The 17573-nt window shown below is 42.0% G+C and overlaps 1 protein-coding gene across 1 annotated transcript in view; it reads left to right on the forward strand.

Moving 5' to 3' along the window:
• The window catches only part of pigk (phosphatidylinositol glycan anchor biosynthesis, class K), a 38570-nt gene that overhangs the window by 20112 nt on the left and 885 nt on the right, over positions 1–17573 (forward strand). Inside the window, exon 10 of the mRNA XM_069685419.1 lies at positions 1493–1568. Within this exon, the coding sequence (XP_069541520.1) occupies positions 1493–1568 (76 nt within the window). The remainder of the gene's footprint in view (positions 1–1492; positions 1569–17573) is intronic.

The following is a 17573-nucleotide window of genomic DNA, read 5'->3' on the forward strand; positions in this document are numbered from 1 at the left end:
AAAGTGAAGCCAAACCCTCTCTATCGCCCCCTGCAGGCTGACGGCAGTATAGGTCATAAAGCCCGCCTCCTCCATGTTAACAGATGCGACATGAGTCAAACTATAAAATCAAAATACACGTCAAATACAGTTTTCTCAAACATGGTTTCTGTCATTATAGTTAGTTCTTATCATGCTGATTTACATCCACGTGTTAATTTTTCTGAAAAGTTTAGTTTTAATTAGTCATTTGATGCTGTAAAAAGGATGATTGACAGCTCTGTTGACAAGCTGTTCTGCTGTTAAATGCGCCGTCCATCTGTCAATCTCTAGTGCGCAACTCTGGCTCCAAATGACATCACCCTCGAAACATGGCAGCGCCTACCACCGGGGCTATTTTGGCATCGATTTCGTACAATGAGAGCAGATGGAGACGCAATGTCCATCTATATATACAGTCATTGGTTTTGACAAGGAAAAATAGTGTGTTATTTTGGCTCCTTTTTTTTAAACAGTCATTTGTGAGTCTGACAATCCTACTGGATTCATTTCTAAATTAGTTTAAGTGAAACCCAAGATTATATTTATTACCAGGTTTTTACTGTGTATCATAACCAGCCAATGTTGGTGGCTCAGACTGACTCGAGTTCCAGAGTTTGAAACACGTTGCAACCCAGAGTCTATTTCTGTGCGTTGAGTAAAAGTATCTTTGCACATATTGAGTATATTGAATTATCTTGCTTGTTCTGCTTGTTTTTATGTGGGAAGCTTCTTATTGTATTGAGTTTTTTTTGGATTAGGGTAATTTTAATTCTTAAAGCTTAACTGGCAGAGCGCTACCATGACGACACACCATCAGAGTGCTGCTTGATGAGACCCAGTGGAGAGCCGATGCTGTGTAACAACAAACATTATCTGTGATAGGTTATTAACCATTTCAGCAAAAACAAGGATTAAAGTTGACTCTGAATCTCCCTCCAATTTTCATTGATTTCCACACAGAGGTTCAGTTTGGTTTAAGAAAAAGTAACCAGAGTGCATCGCGGGTAGTTAAGGGGGGCCTGGGAGTTTCAAGCGCTACTAAATCGCTACAGTAAAAAGATTGATTTTAGGTGTACTATCACTTTAAAACTGTGTCTCCTGTTTGTTTCTTCCTTTAGAGTTCTGTAGTGATATACACAGCTTCCTTTACATTCACATCCAATATTGTCACAATGATTTTTTCTCACAGGATGATTCATTTGTCATTTATCAGGAGAAAATGGGTTCATTTGCATCAATTTGCGCTGCATATCATTGACTCGGCCTTGAAATGATCTGTCAATCATACACACCTCGTCGACACAGCCGCTGCCAACGGAAAACAGTGCAGTCTGTTCCTCTTCCTGACAGCTTTTCATCACCACTGAATAATGGCGTCCCACACAATAACGGCTTGATGTTTCCAATGCGCAGTTAATTAACTTCAGGTAAAAGCTAAAGAGTTCTGTGTTTTGTGTATTTTGTCTTTCAGTCTGGCGAATGGAGAGCTGGAAAAAGAGACGTACTCGTATGTGGATCAGCTGCCAGTGTCTGAGATCATCCATCAGGTGAGAGACGGGGGCAGTTTGGGACACATGAGGGGGCCCATGTTAATACGACTCAGACATTTTTCTTTTGTCATCTTTAAAGCCTTGTGCGTTGGCAGCCATGTATTCAGGCTCCCGTGTTTTTGTCATTCAAACTGTGTCCCGCTCGTCCTTAATTTGGACACAGAACAAAAAGTTATGTGCAACATCCACCAACAGACCCTTTGTGTCGTTTCCATGGCGACTTTCACGAGTGTGAAATGCAAGTGCCTCCTGGTCTCAGCGTGCAGGGGCCACCGTGAAATCCGGCAGAATGGATAGGCAGGATTTTGGCGAGAAATTGTGCATTCACCTCATTCCCGAACGGATTGTGGCTTTCAGTCGAGCCGACCTTCACAAATGAACACCTATTCCTCCTCATTGCACCTTTTACAGCATGTGCTCTGCATTCGAAATAGTCTTAGGTCCACTGTCGCTCTGCAAGATTTTCCATTATGAGCCTTTAAAAAAAAAAAATATTTCTGTACTTCGCCTTCAACTTGTGCCTCAGAAAAAGTAAAGAATTCACATTAATCTTTGCTGCAGGCAAGAGAAGACATTAATGTTTGTTACATTTGGGGTTCAGCTGCCTCAGAGAAACCCATATTTTAATATTCTGAGATTGGACACATTAATGTGGCCATCCACACAGAATCATCCTATATGCAATATGCCTTCAGAAAGTACAGTTTTATAGAAGTTTATGATAATCAGAGTTGTTTTGACCGTGGGAGAGAAGTCTCCTTTCAGCTCTGTAGTTATTCTTTGAGCTGGAGCTGCATTAGAGTTTACTTTGACAGCTTGAATAAAAAACTCACAATGAAATCCAAATGCAGGCATGTTACTGTGCAGGTGTTTCTCTTATTGTGTATTAGCCCAAGCTTATGCACAAAGGGTGCTTAACAAACCAAAATAACTTATTTAACTTCAAGTTATTCAACCCACATCTGATCTGACTTGTTCCACCCTTGTGTTAAATAAGTTAAAGCTGCTTCGATTATTATTTTTAGATGATAGCTGTGGAGTAGCTTAGCATCATTTACAGTTAAAAGAAAACTCTGCCTGAAACAACTCAGTCAGCTCTGTTCCTTTAAGAAACCCCGCCCCTACAAGCCCACTTTCTTCTGATTGGCCAGCTCTCCGAAGCCTGCTGCTGCGCTATGTGATGTCACAGCAGACTGAGCTGAGAAGTTTGGGGATTACTCCAACATACTTTACCTACAGATTTGAGACTTCACCCATGTTTAGTCCGGACATCCAACATTGTAACATTATATATATATATATATATATGTCTTAAAATGTGAAACAGCATAATACCCCCTCTTTAACAATGGATCAAATGACGTGTGTAAGAGGGTCACTCATAGTGATGAATCCGGAACAAATGATCTCCCAGCATGTAGAAAGTTTGTTTCTTTCTGTGTATGTGTGTAAATGATAACACTGTATTTTAGTTACTATTGGACCAGGTTGACATGTCGGACACTATGCAGATCTTCATACAAGACAAGGCCTATAGTAATCAAACAGCACGATCATTTAGCAAACGATCTATATCCTGTTCCTACATCCTCACTGTGTCTTCAGCGTTGGCAGGATGCTGTTGTTGGCAGAAAAGTTCTAATAAACCAACTCTACATTACCTGCCCAGCTACAAATTACAGACATTACAGTTAGCTCCTAGCTGGCCAATAAAATCAAGAATTTAGCAGGTAAAGAGCCGGAAAGGTTTGATGATTTTATCAGTAGTGAGAGCAAAACAGAACAACAAGGACGGCAATTATCAGCAACAAAAACACAAATTAATTATAATATGACTGTCTGTCTGTATCTGTCTGTGTCTATAACAGATCGAAAAATTAAAATAATTGAAGATAAACAGACTTCAACCGGCATTGTTTTTATAGAGATTAAATGCTGTAATGTTCAGAACAGATGACAATTTATTTTTTCTATGTAAGCCACTAGAAATGATCTCCACCCAAACTTTAGCTCAGCTGTGTTCCTCCAGAGATTTTCTGTCCATATTCGAGCTAAATGTAGATACCAGGTTGTAAAACTTGCTTAGATTATCATTCTGAAAAAGCTATAACTGTCATACTGTGAGTCGTAACCATAAGCATGCTGTCAGAACCTTATGGAGTGTCATCTTGCAATGGATTAGGCTTTAAATAAAACTATTCCACATTTAGTTTTCACTGAGGACAATGTGACTATTGAGTCATTGTTTGGCTCACTTTAAATGCTTAAAAACAAGCGTTAAGCCTGCTGTTATGATTATAGAGGCTGAGCAGAGGATCAACAATAATCACCTCTTCCTGAAAAGAGTTCAAATGAAACCCTGTTTTGATGAGTAAGTAAGTAATCACAGAAGGATCAAATTATGAAACCAAAACAAAGAAGTCAGTGATTTGTTGATGATGGATCAGTTTGATGCTCCTGCTTTAGATTTCAGTGACTTCAGTAAAGTTGGAGTTGCTGACGTTTTGATTCGACAGCGATGTTTGCCTCCTCTGTGGAGACTGATATGAAACTATCGGTGTTGATAGTAAAGGTCAGATCCAGCTGAACCGAGCTGATAATTCTTCTGAAAGATCTGCGATCCCCGCTGCTGGAAACATCTGTGTCAGATATCGGCAAAGTAGTCATGGTCAGTTGGCCCGGAGAAATGAAGCTGACCGCAGGCCCGAGCCCCTTCAGACGCTTATTGAGTATCGTGACGGGAAAGATGAAGGAGGGGTCTCCACGCCCTGCGGCACTCTGGGAAATTGATCGCTGAAGCCTGGCAAACATAGGGCTAGTTTTGAATCTGTTGCCCACTTCTCATCATATAAGATGAAAAGCCTGTAAGCTGAGGCCATAATACTCGGTCCACAGAAGCAATCACGTGATTGAAAGTCACACAAACACACCTCATTAAGCGTCCGCCGCCCGCGTCCTCTCGAGGCTCACTCTCTCTTCTGTCTTTATATTACCTTTTGTACATGTTTTTCTGTCTTTCATGTTTTCCCGTCAGCCCCCTCCTCCTCTTTTTTAAATGCACCCACACGTACAACTCGCAAACACACTCGTCAACCCGATGACCTCTGCCAGAGATTTCGATTATCGGCTCGCACTCCTGCTGGGCTGAAGATGGGAGTCCTGACAGACTGAGTCATCTCCCCCCTCCTCACCATAATCCATCTGCACTGCAGCAGAATGACCAATGTCCACAAAGCCTATTGACAGCTCTCCTCTTTTTGATTAGCTGTCATATTGTGCGCGCAGCTCCCCGAGATATCTTTGTTTCCGTGCCAGCGCCGCGGCGCCCTTTTGTTGCCGCTGATTAAACGCACTCATCTGAACAACTGGATGCGATTGGAACGAGATTTGATTGAATCTGATATAATTTGATGTCTAAAATATTCCCAAGTGTTTTGTAGCTGATTTCATTTGTGCCCCCTAGAAAAAAAAAACTCTCTCTATGTTTATCTTCTAAGAGAAACATTTTTCCATTTGCCAGGAGACCCAGCGACGGCGTGTAAATAGAAAAGTCATCAGAGTGAGTGACAGTGGAAATATAGGCCTGTGCCGTATAGCGTCTGTATACAAACCTCCCCTCATTGTGTATGTGCTCGTGTGTATTCGACGAGTTGATTAATGCCCTGTCACTGTTGGCAGTTGTCTCACTGGTGGTGACAGGGTGAGTCCCCTCTTCCTGCCACCTTCTCTTCCGTACCTCACACATCTCATCACGCTGCCAACGCTTAATCACAATATGCTCAGTGCTGCAAATAACTAGAAGGAGCTCCTCTCTCTTGTGTATTCTACTTTTTTCCTACCTCGCTGCTCCACGCCCCGGTCTCTGGCGTCAAATTGTTATTTGTTCTTTTGCCAGCTTGACGCCTCGCACCATATGGCTCCGGAGGATTGAAAATAAAAACAGTGAAAATTAATGCTTTGCCTCCCTCCAGTGCACACGTCCCTCACTCAGCCTGAGACACTGACACTTTCCAGAAGTGGAGTTTGGGATTGTGTGGATCGTAGGACAAAATGCACTCCAAAATGTCAAATGTCTTTTATCAAATATCAACTAGGATTTGTCTTTCTTGCAATCTCGGATCCCATCGGCTATAGTCTGACGACGATATAGCCTCTGGGGACAACGGTGAACATGTAAGGCAGGTCTTACCTTTGCCAAAATTTCAACATCATGAATGATGCAGACGGAGATCGGATTGATCATCTCTGATGCATTCGAGGATGTCGGGAAAACGGCTTTTGTGACACAGCGTCAAGGAATTTATCTCAAGTTGAATTTTTAATCTAGAACAGATTGTTAGCTGTTAGCATGCAGATGTCTGTTTATAGAGATTAATAAGAAGCTAAATCGTTGTCTGATGACGCTGATGGGAGCCGGGATGTCGGAAACCAGAACACTTGCTGTCCCTAAAATCCACGTCCCTGCCTACAGAGTCTACATTCCTGTGTAGAATCTGTAAATAGAGATTACCTGTCTTGCAATGCTTGTGTTAAAAAAGTAATGTATTCATTCATTTAATCTTTATTCAACCAGGAAGTGGCTTAAAATTAAAATGTAGTTTTTTAAGGGAGACCTTTTAAACTATTACAAAGTTACAAGACTTGTAAAATAGACAGTATCAAAATCAGACCAGGTACAGTAAAACATATTTTTATTCAGCACACAAAAAAAACTCAAATACTTATTTGACTTTGTTTGTTTTGGGGGTTTTGCTCTGTTTTGTTTTACTTTAAATTTCTAGTATTTTTTTTAGTTGGATTTTTTTAAAATATATGTTTTGCCTTTTACCTTTTTTATGCCTTAGTTTGTTTGTTTGTTTAGTAGACCTACTTAACAATTTAGAAGTGAAGTTATTATCTAAATGTTAAAAATCCAATTAACAAACTTTATGTAAAAAAGGAAAAGCAATCATTCAGATGACAAATATTTTAGTTTGCAAAAGCAAAAATGTGGCCGTTGGTTTAGCTCTGTTAACAGAGCAGGCGCCCCGTGTACAGAGGCTACAGCCTTTAAAGCACTGATCGCAGGTTCGACTCCCGGTCTGGGATCATTTGCTGCATGTCACTCCCCACATTTCTGGTCTCTCTTCAGCTGTCCTATAAATAAAGGCAAAAGCCCAAAAACTAACCTTTCCCCAAAAACAAGAAAAACAGAAATGTTGTATTTTCGAAAAGAGTGCACCTGCTGCGTGTCCTGTCCGCGCACTCGCCGAGGGCTTAAGCATCCAGACATCACAGTGCAGTGCCCCGGCTGTGAACACTGTCTGCAGTGTGTCATCCCGGTCTGCACAACATAAATTTGCTGCAGGTTTGACCTTGGCGTGCTACTGTTTGGCAGGGTGTTTCAGACCTCCCTCAACGACCATTAGCGTCCTGCATGGACACATTAATTAGCTCCAATCAATCAGGTGGGAAGCCGTTAATTGATTTTACTTGTGAATTGAATACGCGACACAAAGCGAGTGTAATGGAGGCCGGCTGCTCGAGTCTCAGTCTCTGTCCTTGGCAGAGGGATGTGAATGGTTCTGTCAGTGAAGGTCAGGGCACACTCGCCCGCTTTCTGCTGCGCTCTCTCTCTTTTCTCGTTTCCTCGCCTAATATTTTTTCTTCCGCCCCCTTCCTGTTTGTTTTTCTTTTTTTCTAAAGAAGCTGCATTCCTTTCATCAATCTTTGGGAAGTCAAAAACATGTCTGAGCGCGGACTTATTTTTCATAGCCTTGATTTCCATCCAAGGCTTCTGCCGTTCAAAGTGTTTATTAAATTAGATGTTACATTTGGGCTGTGTTAATTAGTCATTTAAGCTATTAGTCGAAAGTCTAGCAATTTTTCAACAGATTATTTGTGAAGTCATTTTTAAAGCAGTTCCTATAATTGGTTCTAGTGTGATGAGAGGATTTCATGTGATAGACCGCTGATGTGTCAAGAGATGAAACTAAAAGAAACAACCTTGGACCACAGAATCTGTCAGTTTGAAACTTTTCTTCACATTTGACTCTAACGCTGATAAATGGGCCGGGCTCGTATCGCTTAACTACAGTTACATTTGCATCATATGCATGTATGTGGATGATTTATTCAACATTAAGGAACATAGAAATGTTAATGACATGTTTGACAGAAGGAAAAAGCTTGATGTTTTTCTGCAGTGATCGAGCTGACTTTTTTTAAGCAGTTGTTTGTGAGCTTCCCTTTCGAAGCATTGATTCTGACTTTGTTGCTGTCATCATCTTGTTTTTTTTTTGGGCATTGTTACACCTCTATCCTGGTTGAGAGCCAAGCTAATCTCTAAAGCTACCCTGCTGGGATCACTATTTACAAAATGAACATCAAGCTGTATTGAGTGTTTACAGAGGTAATAAATCAAGTGAGAAGTAGGGATGTTTTCTCACAGACTTCTTAACAACTGGCCTTTTTTTTTTGCAACCAGTAAAGTCGCCCCGTTCAGCATTGTCTTCATGGAGGCTAAATGCACTTATTCATATAACGTCTATGGATTCAGTGCAGGGGAGGGACACCTGTTTCCTCTCATGAACTCATTCATCCATCATCTCTTCCGCTTATCCTGTTCAGGGTCACGGGGGCTGGAGCCTATCCCAGCTGTCATTGGGCGAGAGGCGGGGTACACCCTGGACTGATTGGCAGTCAATCCCAGGGCTTTATGAACTCTTGTGTCGTGACATTTAGAGACAATGTCTCCATGAGGTAGATCGTCCACTGTGGGTGTGGGAGAAAATCGATTCACTTAAGTATTGCAATTCTTTTGTTAACAATTTTTTAAATCACTACACAGACTCCAGAAAGGATATTTACATCAGGGATGTTGCTGCGTACGCATCCTGCGTCTCTGACGCATTCAAATCTGTTCAAATCAAATCCACGCGTCCCAGGGTAGCACCTCATCTTTCCCATTAGAACGATACGTTGTGAACAACAGACTGGTGTTAAAATGAAAGTGGAACCACCATCTGAGGAAAACTAACTCTTTTATTTATTGTTAAGGTAACTTAAATAAATTAAGTAATCAAAACCCGTTCCATTCAGTGTATTGAACTTAAAATTTGTATTTTCAACTCATCAGTTAAGTAAGATGAACTTAGTGAAGTAGTTCATCTCAACTTAAAACTCCTGTGTCGACTCATTTCAGTTAAAGAAACCGATTACTTTAAACCTTTTAAGTTGCATTAACACAAAACAAATTTGGTGTATAAGACGCGCTTTACACATACTAACAACTAAGACACACCTCATTATACTGGATTACATTGCTGTTAATATTTTAGATTAATATTTGCAGATAAAAATGTATGTTTTTTTCCAATAGTTGTCATGTGACCCAGTGTCCTCAAATCAATGTCAAATGTTAACACTCATCTAGAATTATTAAACAACATGCATAATATTGTAACATTTTAGATAAGTTAAAAACAATTACCTCATGAAACAGAATCATCACTGTGTCTGTTGCTGTGTCCTCGGCAGAGCCCATGGCGACAGTTTTCAGCAACAATCATTAAACGCAGGTTACACTAAAAAAAAAAGAGTGCGTACCACAATAATGAGTTAATGCTAATTCATTGGGATGAGTTACGTCCAATTTATTTTAAGGATTGAGTGAAGTTAACGTGCTTCTTTATTAACATAGACTGTTTTACAGTGCACTGTCAGACCAGGGAGTCTTTGTTGGTCTCAGTATATTAAAGTATTTCGGGATCCTTATCAAAGGTTTACTTTAGAAGATATTTATTTATACTAAATTCATGATTACTGATTAGTAGAAATCTTAAAGTGACACTAATAAATAGTTGATTAACTTTGGTGAAAATAATTAGTCCTCACCCTCTTTTCTCTCCTGTTGTCTCCCTCTCCTCCCTCTTGACATATGCTCCTCTCTCTCCTCCGGCTGTGCTGACGTGGCTTCCTGTCACTGTTGATCCGTCTCCCCCTGCCCCCTCTCGCCCGAGGGGCTTGTACTTACACACACACATATATTTACATGCTCACACACAGAGAGTCACAGTCACGCACACCTCTGCTTACTCTTGTCACGGAGGTCAACTGCCCCCATTGGCCACACGCTCTCAGTCGTTTCTCATAAACATCCCTCTGCTTCGTCCTCCGGGTGTTTAACCCTCAGCTCCTATACTTGTCCTCCTGATGGCCACTTTGTCACCGAGGCTGCAGCTGAAAACTCACATTTAGTTATGTAACAGATCTGTGCGTAGCGTGGTGAGAGCAGTGGAAAAAAGCTGTGTGAAATCAGCAACCGTGCGATGGCAGTCTGAACTGTAAGGCTCAGTCTTGATGGGGAGGATCACTGTGTCGCTTTGACCAGAAAACACGGAGGATGACGACCCGAGCATGCTGTCGCTTTTGATTGGGATTTGGGGAGAAGCTTCCGTTTCAGCTAAACCAGAACAGACAGGTCACAATCGTCCAGCATTCAACACTGTGAGGATCCTGGTTGCAGCGTCAGCAAAAAATGAAAGCCGCAAAGCCAGCCTGAAACCATGGCAGCATAATGAGCTTTTTAGAGTGAACATAACGATTATGTGGGAAGAAATCATCTTGCCACTCACCTCAGGAGGGAGGCCTGTTAAAACTAATATCAGAAACCCCAGAGGGTCCTGCCTCCTCCCGCCCAACTGTTCTGTGTTTTGCTGAGAAAGCCTTTATGGCAGAAGGCTTATGTGAGGAAATGCAGCCTTTGAGTGAGTCAGGTGATATAGTAGGATATATAGAGAAACAAAGGAATGTAAGGGCCTGTGTCCACTAAAGGCGCTTTTTGCGCTGGCAAACAAGATGGACGGGCAGTCCACGCCTTCACTTGAAAAGTTTACAAATGTTTTTTTTCTGTAAACAGTCACAGCTCGTCAATCAATTTGTCAGGACCTCATTTTCAGAGCGCTTCTCACCAGCTCTTTCTGTTGCTAGGTTACGAAAGTTGTCTGGTGGCGCTTCCGCTTCCCGTTACGTCTGTTATAAATCGCTCTGTATGCTTCATGTTTACTGTTATTCAAGGAAACTTTACAAAGAAAACCTAAAAATAATAGAAAGGAATCGTGTTGTTGACAAAGTTGATTTTGTTAGTCCCACCCCTTCTTGATTTTGATTGGCCGGTGAGGGAGAAGTGACATTGACGAGCATGACAGTGTCAAAAAAAAACGACGAAAAACAGCTGACACTGAGGGTGTTTCTTCCGCAGAGGAGGCTGAGCACTGAAAACACTGAACTGCGTTGGTTTTGTAAAGAAAATAGGCGCTGCCAGTACAAAATAAAACGCCATTAGTGGACGCAGGTCATAAGGAACAGGGCGGGGTGGATGGATGTGGCAAACAAAGAACGTTCATCTAGGAGATCGCATCCCTCATCAAATCAAGATGTCGACTGATCATCTGAAGCAAAACCAGGATCTTGACCTTCAACTTACAGTTAGTAGTTTTGGTGCCTTAACCTAAAACTCAAAACAACAACATGGTTTCAGTTGAAATAATTATTCATTGATTAACACATTTTGTCTCGTTCACACAAAACTGAAACACCAGGCTGACTGATCGCAAAGGTGAGCCATGTTTCCATTGTAAGAGTCAGTGTCACTTTGTGGCAAGACAGTTTCAAATAGTCAAGAATTAAACACCATTCTCTTTATTTTGCTTTGTTCAAACCAGAAGTAGAACTTGTGTCTAAATACTGAGCCGCCTCATTTAATCGAGTCCAGTGTTTGAACCTTCTTCAACATTTGTCAGAAGGCGGTGTCATAAATCTAGTAAAGGAAAGCTTTAGCAAGTCCGATTCTGCAAGTGCATGGTCAATGAAGTTTACTGTTAATGTGTGAGAACCTTCATAGACAGAGACAAATATTGAATTCACATCATGATAACTGATAACAGAGCTGTAAAACTCTACAGTTTAAACAGTGTTTCAGCTGCTTTAAGTAGTTTACTGTTACATTTAGTGTCCATGACTAAAAAAAGTAACATCAAGTTTAAAGTCAGAAAAATACCTTTCCCTTTTGTCAGTGGCATCACCACAGCTGTGTCTTTGTATTCAGAGAAATGTGAGAGAACTGCACGACAGGCTTTAATCTTTGACAAACCTTTCCTCAAAGTGACCTAACTAAAAAACTACCTGTGATGGAAACAGAAGTGTGCTGTAGAGCAGAGAGACAGAGTGTGTCTCGTTTCTGTTTGCTGCTCCGTCGCTCTCCGCTGCGGAAGTCCAGCAAAGTCGGCTAAAGTACTTTTAAAAGCAGATGCTGCTCCGTCTACCTGTACTCCCATCCTGTGTGATTGACTCTTCTGCTCACAGGGGCTGTCAGCAGCAGCAGCAGCAGCAGCAGAGAGGTGTGCAATAGTATTGAAACTAAACTGACGAGGACTCACACTTTTTACTTCACTGACTGTGTGGTAGTCGGTTGTTTCATCACAGATGAACAAGAAGGGCATTAAACCAGGATCCTTGTGGGTACAACATGAGAGTAATGTACGCTGTTAGAGGAGTTGAGTGTGCGGCGGTCGTACTGTAACTTGGCAGACTCCATGAATAATATATTTCTCATAGTTGTGAGTGTGATGTATTGAGGAAATGTTGAATATTTATTAAAGGAAAACATCTATTGATTAAAAGCTGAACCACACGCACAAGACTTAATAAAGACATTAAAATGCTCCCTGAGGCCGAAAGTGTTGACTCTGAATATTGTGATTCACAAACAGTCAGAAGTTTTACTCTCAAAACTCAGTTATTCTGCTCCATTGGCACTTTGTAGGTGTGGTTTGATTGACAGTGGCCTTGCAACATAGAGACAACGGTCATTAAGTCCTGCCCACACCAGCGGGGAGATCCATTGATCTCCAATGACTTTGTATTGCATGAAGGTGCCTCCTCATCACTTTTGTCTGCCAGCAAATGACATAAAAATGCCTAAAAGCTGTGTGTGTTGGGATGCACTAACAAAAGGGTAAAACAAAGTTTTTATTAGCTGCCGAACTGAAAACGGAGCCTGGAGAGAACAAATGTGGATATAGGGAATAAGGACAATGTATCGTCGTCCTGACTCCTTCAATACAACTGACCCTTCGCTAAGCCCCTCCCTTGGACGGCCACTGTCCAATCCTACGTTAGCAACTGTAACTAGGCACGGGAGGCCTGTCAGGCTTTCAAAACAAGGAGATATACCGAAAAGGCGTACATATGGAATCTGCATGTCTTCAAAGTTTCGAGGGGGTGGCATATTTTTCCAACATTGTGGTTCATGTATAGGATTGTCCGTAGCATGAATTGTCAAGACATGGGGTGCCTGACGCCTGCATTGGGGCCGACAAGCTTTTTTTAGTCAACACTCCGCTGACAAATTATATTGTGGGTGCTTTCAAATGCGTGTTGTTGTCCTTTCTGTCGACTTCTCTCTGATATTTCTACAGAAATTTGCTCTTATTTCCCTTCACATCTCTCACCGTTAAAGTTGAAAATGTCATGCTATTTACATGCCGGTGCTAAAGCTTGACATAGCAACAGTAACCAAGGGGGACGTGACTTAGCGAAGGGTCAATTATCACTTTCCCTGCAATTTTGACCCACTGCGCCACTGCGGCTGAAAAAGAAGTTTACAGCAGGATAAAAAGAGGAAGAAGAAGAAGACCGCTCCGATGTTATTCACTGCTGCAATCTCCACCAGCCGCGTCTGCTGCGCGGTGGGGGAGCGTAATACGCGAGTCTTTTTCTTCCGCTCCGTTCATTTTACGCGCCGAGTCCAATTTTTGTGACGCTGCTGCGCATCAGTGAAGCGTAAAAAGCCATTGCATGCTATGTAAATACATGCACACAACCAAGGAATCCATGTTAAACGATGTGATCTCTTCATTTTGGCCAAATACCCTTTCAGTTTCCTGTTGAAGTTATTGATCAGCTAGATGAGCAGGCAAGATTAATTTGAAAGAGCAATGAATATGTACATTTCCTCTGGGTATACCTGTCCTATTCATTCATTCTCATTTGACTTTTACATCCTACATGAATACAGAGTTTATGCACAATTAAGAAATACAAACGCACTCACTAGCGTCAGGAATCATAACTACCACTGGCTAACTCTGAGACTCATCCTTGCTGTAGTCGCACTCGGTGTAGATTGCAAAATAGACGCTGCCGTGATGCTTCTGTGTCGCGCACGTTCATCTGGCTTTATTAATGATATTTTAATACTACATGCCTTGCCATTCAGTGGGATTCATCTTCCAAGAATAGTAAGGAAAGGAGCAGAGACACTGAGATAGGCCGACAAAATTTAGCCAATTAACCTTTGGTAGAATAGGCTGCGAGAGGAATCCTCTGACATGCTGAAATGTTTTTTTGGTTGCTGCAGGCATTCTGTTAGCGCTTTAGGTTGCATATTGTGGCCCGGATCGTTGTCCTCTCTTGATTTTAGGGTATGTTTTGGACTTTCTCCATCAGCAAACAGACCTTTAACTCTCCTCCTAATCTGATGTAGATCATTTGACATTCTTATTGGTGCATTGAGGAATATGTCATCACTCTTTTCCAACTTAGTCCCTCCCATTTCAAAGCATCTGTAAGAGCACCGAAGTGAACCGAAGTCTCTCGTCCATGGTTACAGAAAATGTTCCAACACTGACAGACAATCATGTGTTCATGTCGGCTCCTTGTCATTCAGAGTTGATGTGAAATTAGCTTTTTCATTTTCTCTTACACGAGGCTATTTTTGGACCTAACACCCACTTTGATGTCAGACAAAGGAGAGCGAGATGTCTGTCGTCTGAGATGTTTCCTGTAGTTTCTGTCGCTCTCCCCACAGCAGCACCATTGAATCAGACGCTGGAAACAGTTCCTTTACAGTTGGAGCTACATTTTCTCTTCTGCTTGCTGGCTATCTGATGAAGCGCTGAGCCGTTTCAGCCCCATAACCTGCAGCTTGTTTTCTGTCAGACACTATCTCCTGTAGATGTAGTGTGTGTAATGAATGCATCGCATCTCCTCTCTGGGCCTGAATAAAACTTTCATTCTGAATCCATACACATGCGTTTATTGCCAGACATCGTAGGCCCATAAAACCTGAGTGCGAGCAGAAAGTAGTGGCTCATATCTGCAGCGTGCTGCGGCTTTAAATCAGAAGCTCTTTGCCTTGGACTCCCAGCCCCGGCTCTGTCCGACGTTCCGTCTCACCAGGACCTGAGGGCTGATGTGGGCTGCAGACGCCTCGCTGTTTCTGCTTTAGCATTCTGGACGGAGCTCTATTGATTTGACTTGATTGAGCTGTTAAATAAATTTCAAGTCAGACGTTAGTCCAATTTTTCTGCTGTCCACTCTCTTTCTACATCAGAGGTCGGCGGCGACGTCACGTCCGAGCCCGATGTTTGGATTGAAAGGACAGCCTTGAGAAGACGCACGGAGGCTTGAGCACACGGACACACACGCTTCCTTAAATTAACTTCTCGCCTCACTCACCCAGAGCGGTTTGCTTAATACTTTAACACTTTGCTTAATAACATACAGTGGGTTAATTCATCATCAGCCGAGATAATGCTGCTTTGTGTAGCCGCAGTGTGACAGACACGCGCTGAGAAGCGTGTTAAAAGAGAGAGTATACGGGGGTCAGCAGGGGAGTTTAAAAACACTGAATATAACGGAGGTGTTCCAGTTTCACAGCCGGTGTTGTAGAGATTTTAGCTGCCAAAGACACTCTGTACTGGCATTTGGTGCTTAGTGGGTGGTAATTTCAGACCCTTTAACACACTCGACAGTATGTGCCAGTTCTGCAAAAGAGTCCACTGTACATATGCCAATTCAGCAGTTTTCAACCTCTCATAAGATGTGAAATTCAGCAAAATATTAGCTGACCGCCCGAGCTCTTCAGAATCAATTTACTTCTGTATTACAATCCTGATGACTGGTGGCATTTCACTGTTGAAACCGTCCAACGGCCTTGCAGTTAGTCCGGTACATTTTATTAGTCATATTATCTGTAATATAGTGCCCAATTTATCTCAACAGTTTCTGTTGAAGTGCTGAAATACATCCGAGCTGTGCTGAAGTTTGAAATACTAATCCAGCTGGAAGTTTGGGAATGCTTGAAGGCATAATATGAGAGATACAGGGTGGGGTATTTTAAGCTGGGTTACAAATTCAGAACACATTTTGCGGCATTAAAAAGCAGAAAAGTTGCCAGACAGGTTCAGACATCCCTGAATTATAAGTGTCAATGGTTAACTTTCAGAAAAATGTTAACACCACAGTCCAGTCTTGCTTAATTTTCCTTTACAAATAACTTAAAACTTATAGAACTTTTTTCCTATTGCCTGCTCCTGACCATCATCTGGCTGAATGACACTGCTGCTTCTTACCTACAGTCATCAGATGCTTACCTTACTTGAAGCATGTCAATTTGTAGGATACTCGATAAATCTACCAGCTAGTTACGAACTCTGTCTGCCTTTAGTTTGGTGCTGCTGGGTGCAGAGCTGTCTTAAAGTGATAATCCCGAAGATTTCCATTTAAATAAATGTCTGTTAAGTCTCTATCTATCGCTGAATGAGGTAACACAATGGTGATTGAGCCTATGGCCCACTGATGAAAGCCTTTGCATTTGCAGTATTACAGACTGGGTGTCTGGTGCGACGTTCACGGAAAAAACCACAAGCGGCGCCCAGTTAGTGACGCGTTTTCCATCAGCCAGCAGTGGTTGGTCTGCCAGAGAGGGTAGGCGGAGCTAAGCGGCTGCTTTTCTGGTCTCTGCCAGCGTTGCGAGTAAACAGTAATCTACTATGGCTGAACAAACAAAGAAAAGATCGATGACTACAGATACAACTTCAACAATAAGTTAAAATCCAAAGAAAAAGAAACAAACTCGACGCTCAGATGAAGGCAAACAGTCTAAAAAGGAAAGCGACCGTAAGTAGAGAAAAACTGCTTTGACATGACAATAAACCAATGGTAGCATAAATTCATTTAACTCCAGTCATTACATATGTAATGATAGTAGTTGTGCAATCGATTAAGACATATACCCTGAATGAAAATCGATGCCCAGAGTGCATAAAGCAGCATCAAAATAGAGCTTCTTTATTAAACACATTCCTGCGGGAGCGTCCTTCAGACCTCCCTTCTGAGGCACATTGTAAAATATCTTCATCAGTAAGGACACTTTAAAGTCAGCCTGCTACCTCATACTGCACATAGCACTTTATATTATTATTGATCACCCCTTTAACATCCATCTTTAACAACCTGTTGCTCTGCTGTATCTGTTTTATTCTGGATAAGTTGTGTTTTAAACGTGCCACAAATTTCTGCCTTTTGCGTGCAAAAAGTAGACAAAGTATTTTCTGTTGTCGAGAGCTATTTCAAATGATCATGTCTCATGTACTGAATGACTGTGTTGCATAATGGCATGCAATATAAGAAAAGGGGGGCATTATACTTACGGAGGGGCGCCAAATCCTGATCTCACCTAGGGCACCAAAATGGCTCGGGTCGTCCCAGCTGGGCAGGTAGTGCACATTGGAATCATCATGTTCTTAAAGGGGGGAGATAGAGCAGTGAGACTGAATCATGTATATATAACACCAAAACAAAGATTGTCCACCATATTAACTCTGCACATCCACTTAAACATTATTAATGACAGATTTAAAGTAGACTCATCTGAACCACATGTTGCTGACAGACGACTTGTCTTCTGGCTGCAGTCAGACTGAGTTAGTGGGTAATAGTTGAGTGACCCTGGACGAAGATTTCACACCGGTGTGTTATCCTCCAGGGCCTGTCAGTCTGCTGTCAGCCCGGCCCTGACTTCTCCTGCAGCGAGAAAGTGTGTGTGTGTGTGTGCGCGCGCGCTGAGCCGATACAGCTGTACTTCAGAGAGAGTAAATGTACACTGCTTACTGTAGTAGCACTCTGGAAAGCTGGACAGACACGGATCCTCTGAGTGTTTGTGCAGCAGCTTTTCCT

Source organism: Semicossyphus pulcher, unplaced genomic scaffold (assembly GCF_022749685.1).
Source record: "Semicossyphus pulcher isolate SPU_LCO1_2020_fin unplaced genomic scaffold, fSemPul1.0.p SCAF_7, whole genome shotgun sequence".
In the NCBI taxonomy this organism is placed as follows: domain Eukaryota; kingdom Metazoa; phylum Chordata; class Actinopteri; order Labriformes; family Labridae; genus Semicossyphus; species Semicossyphus pulcher.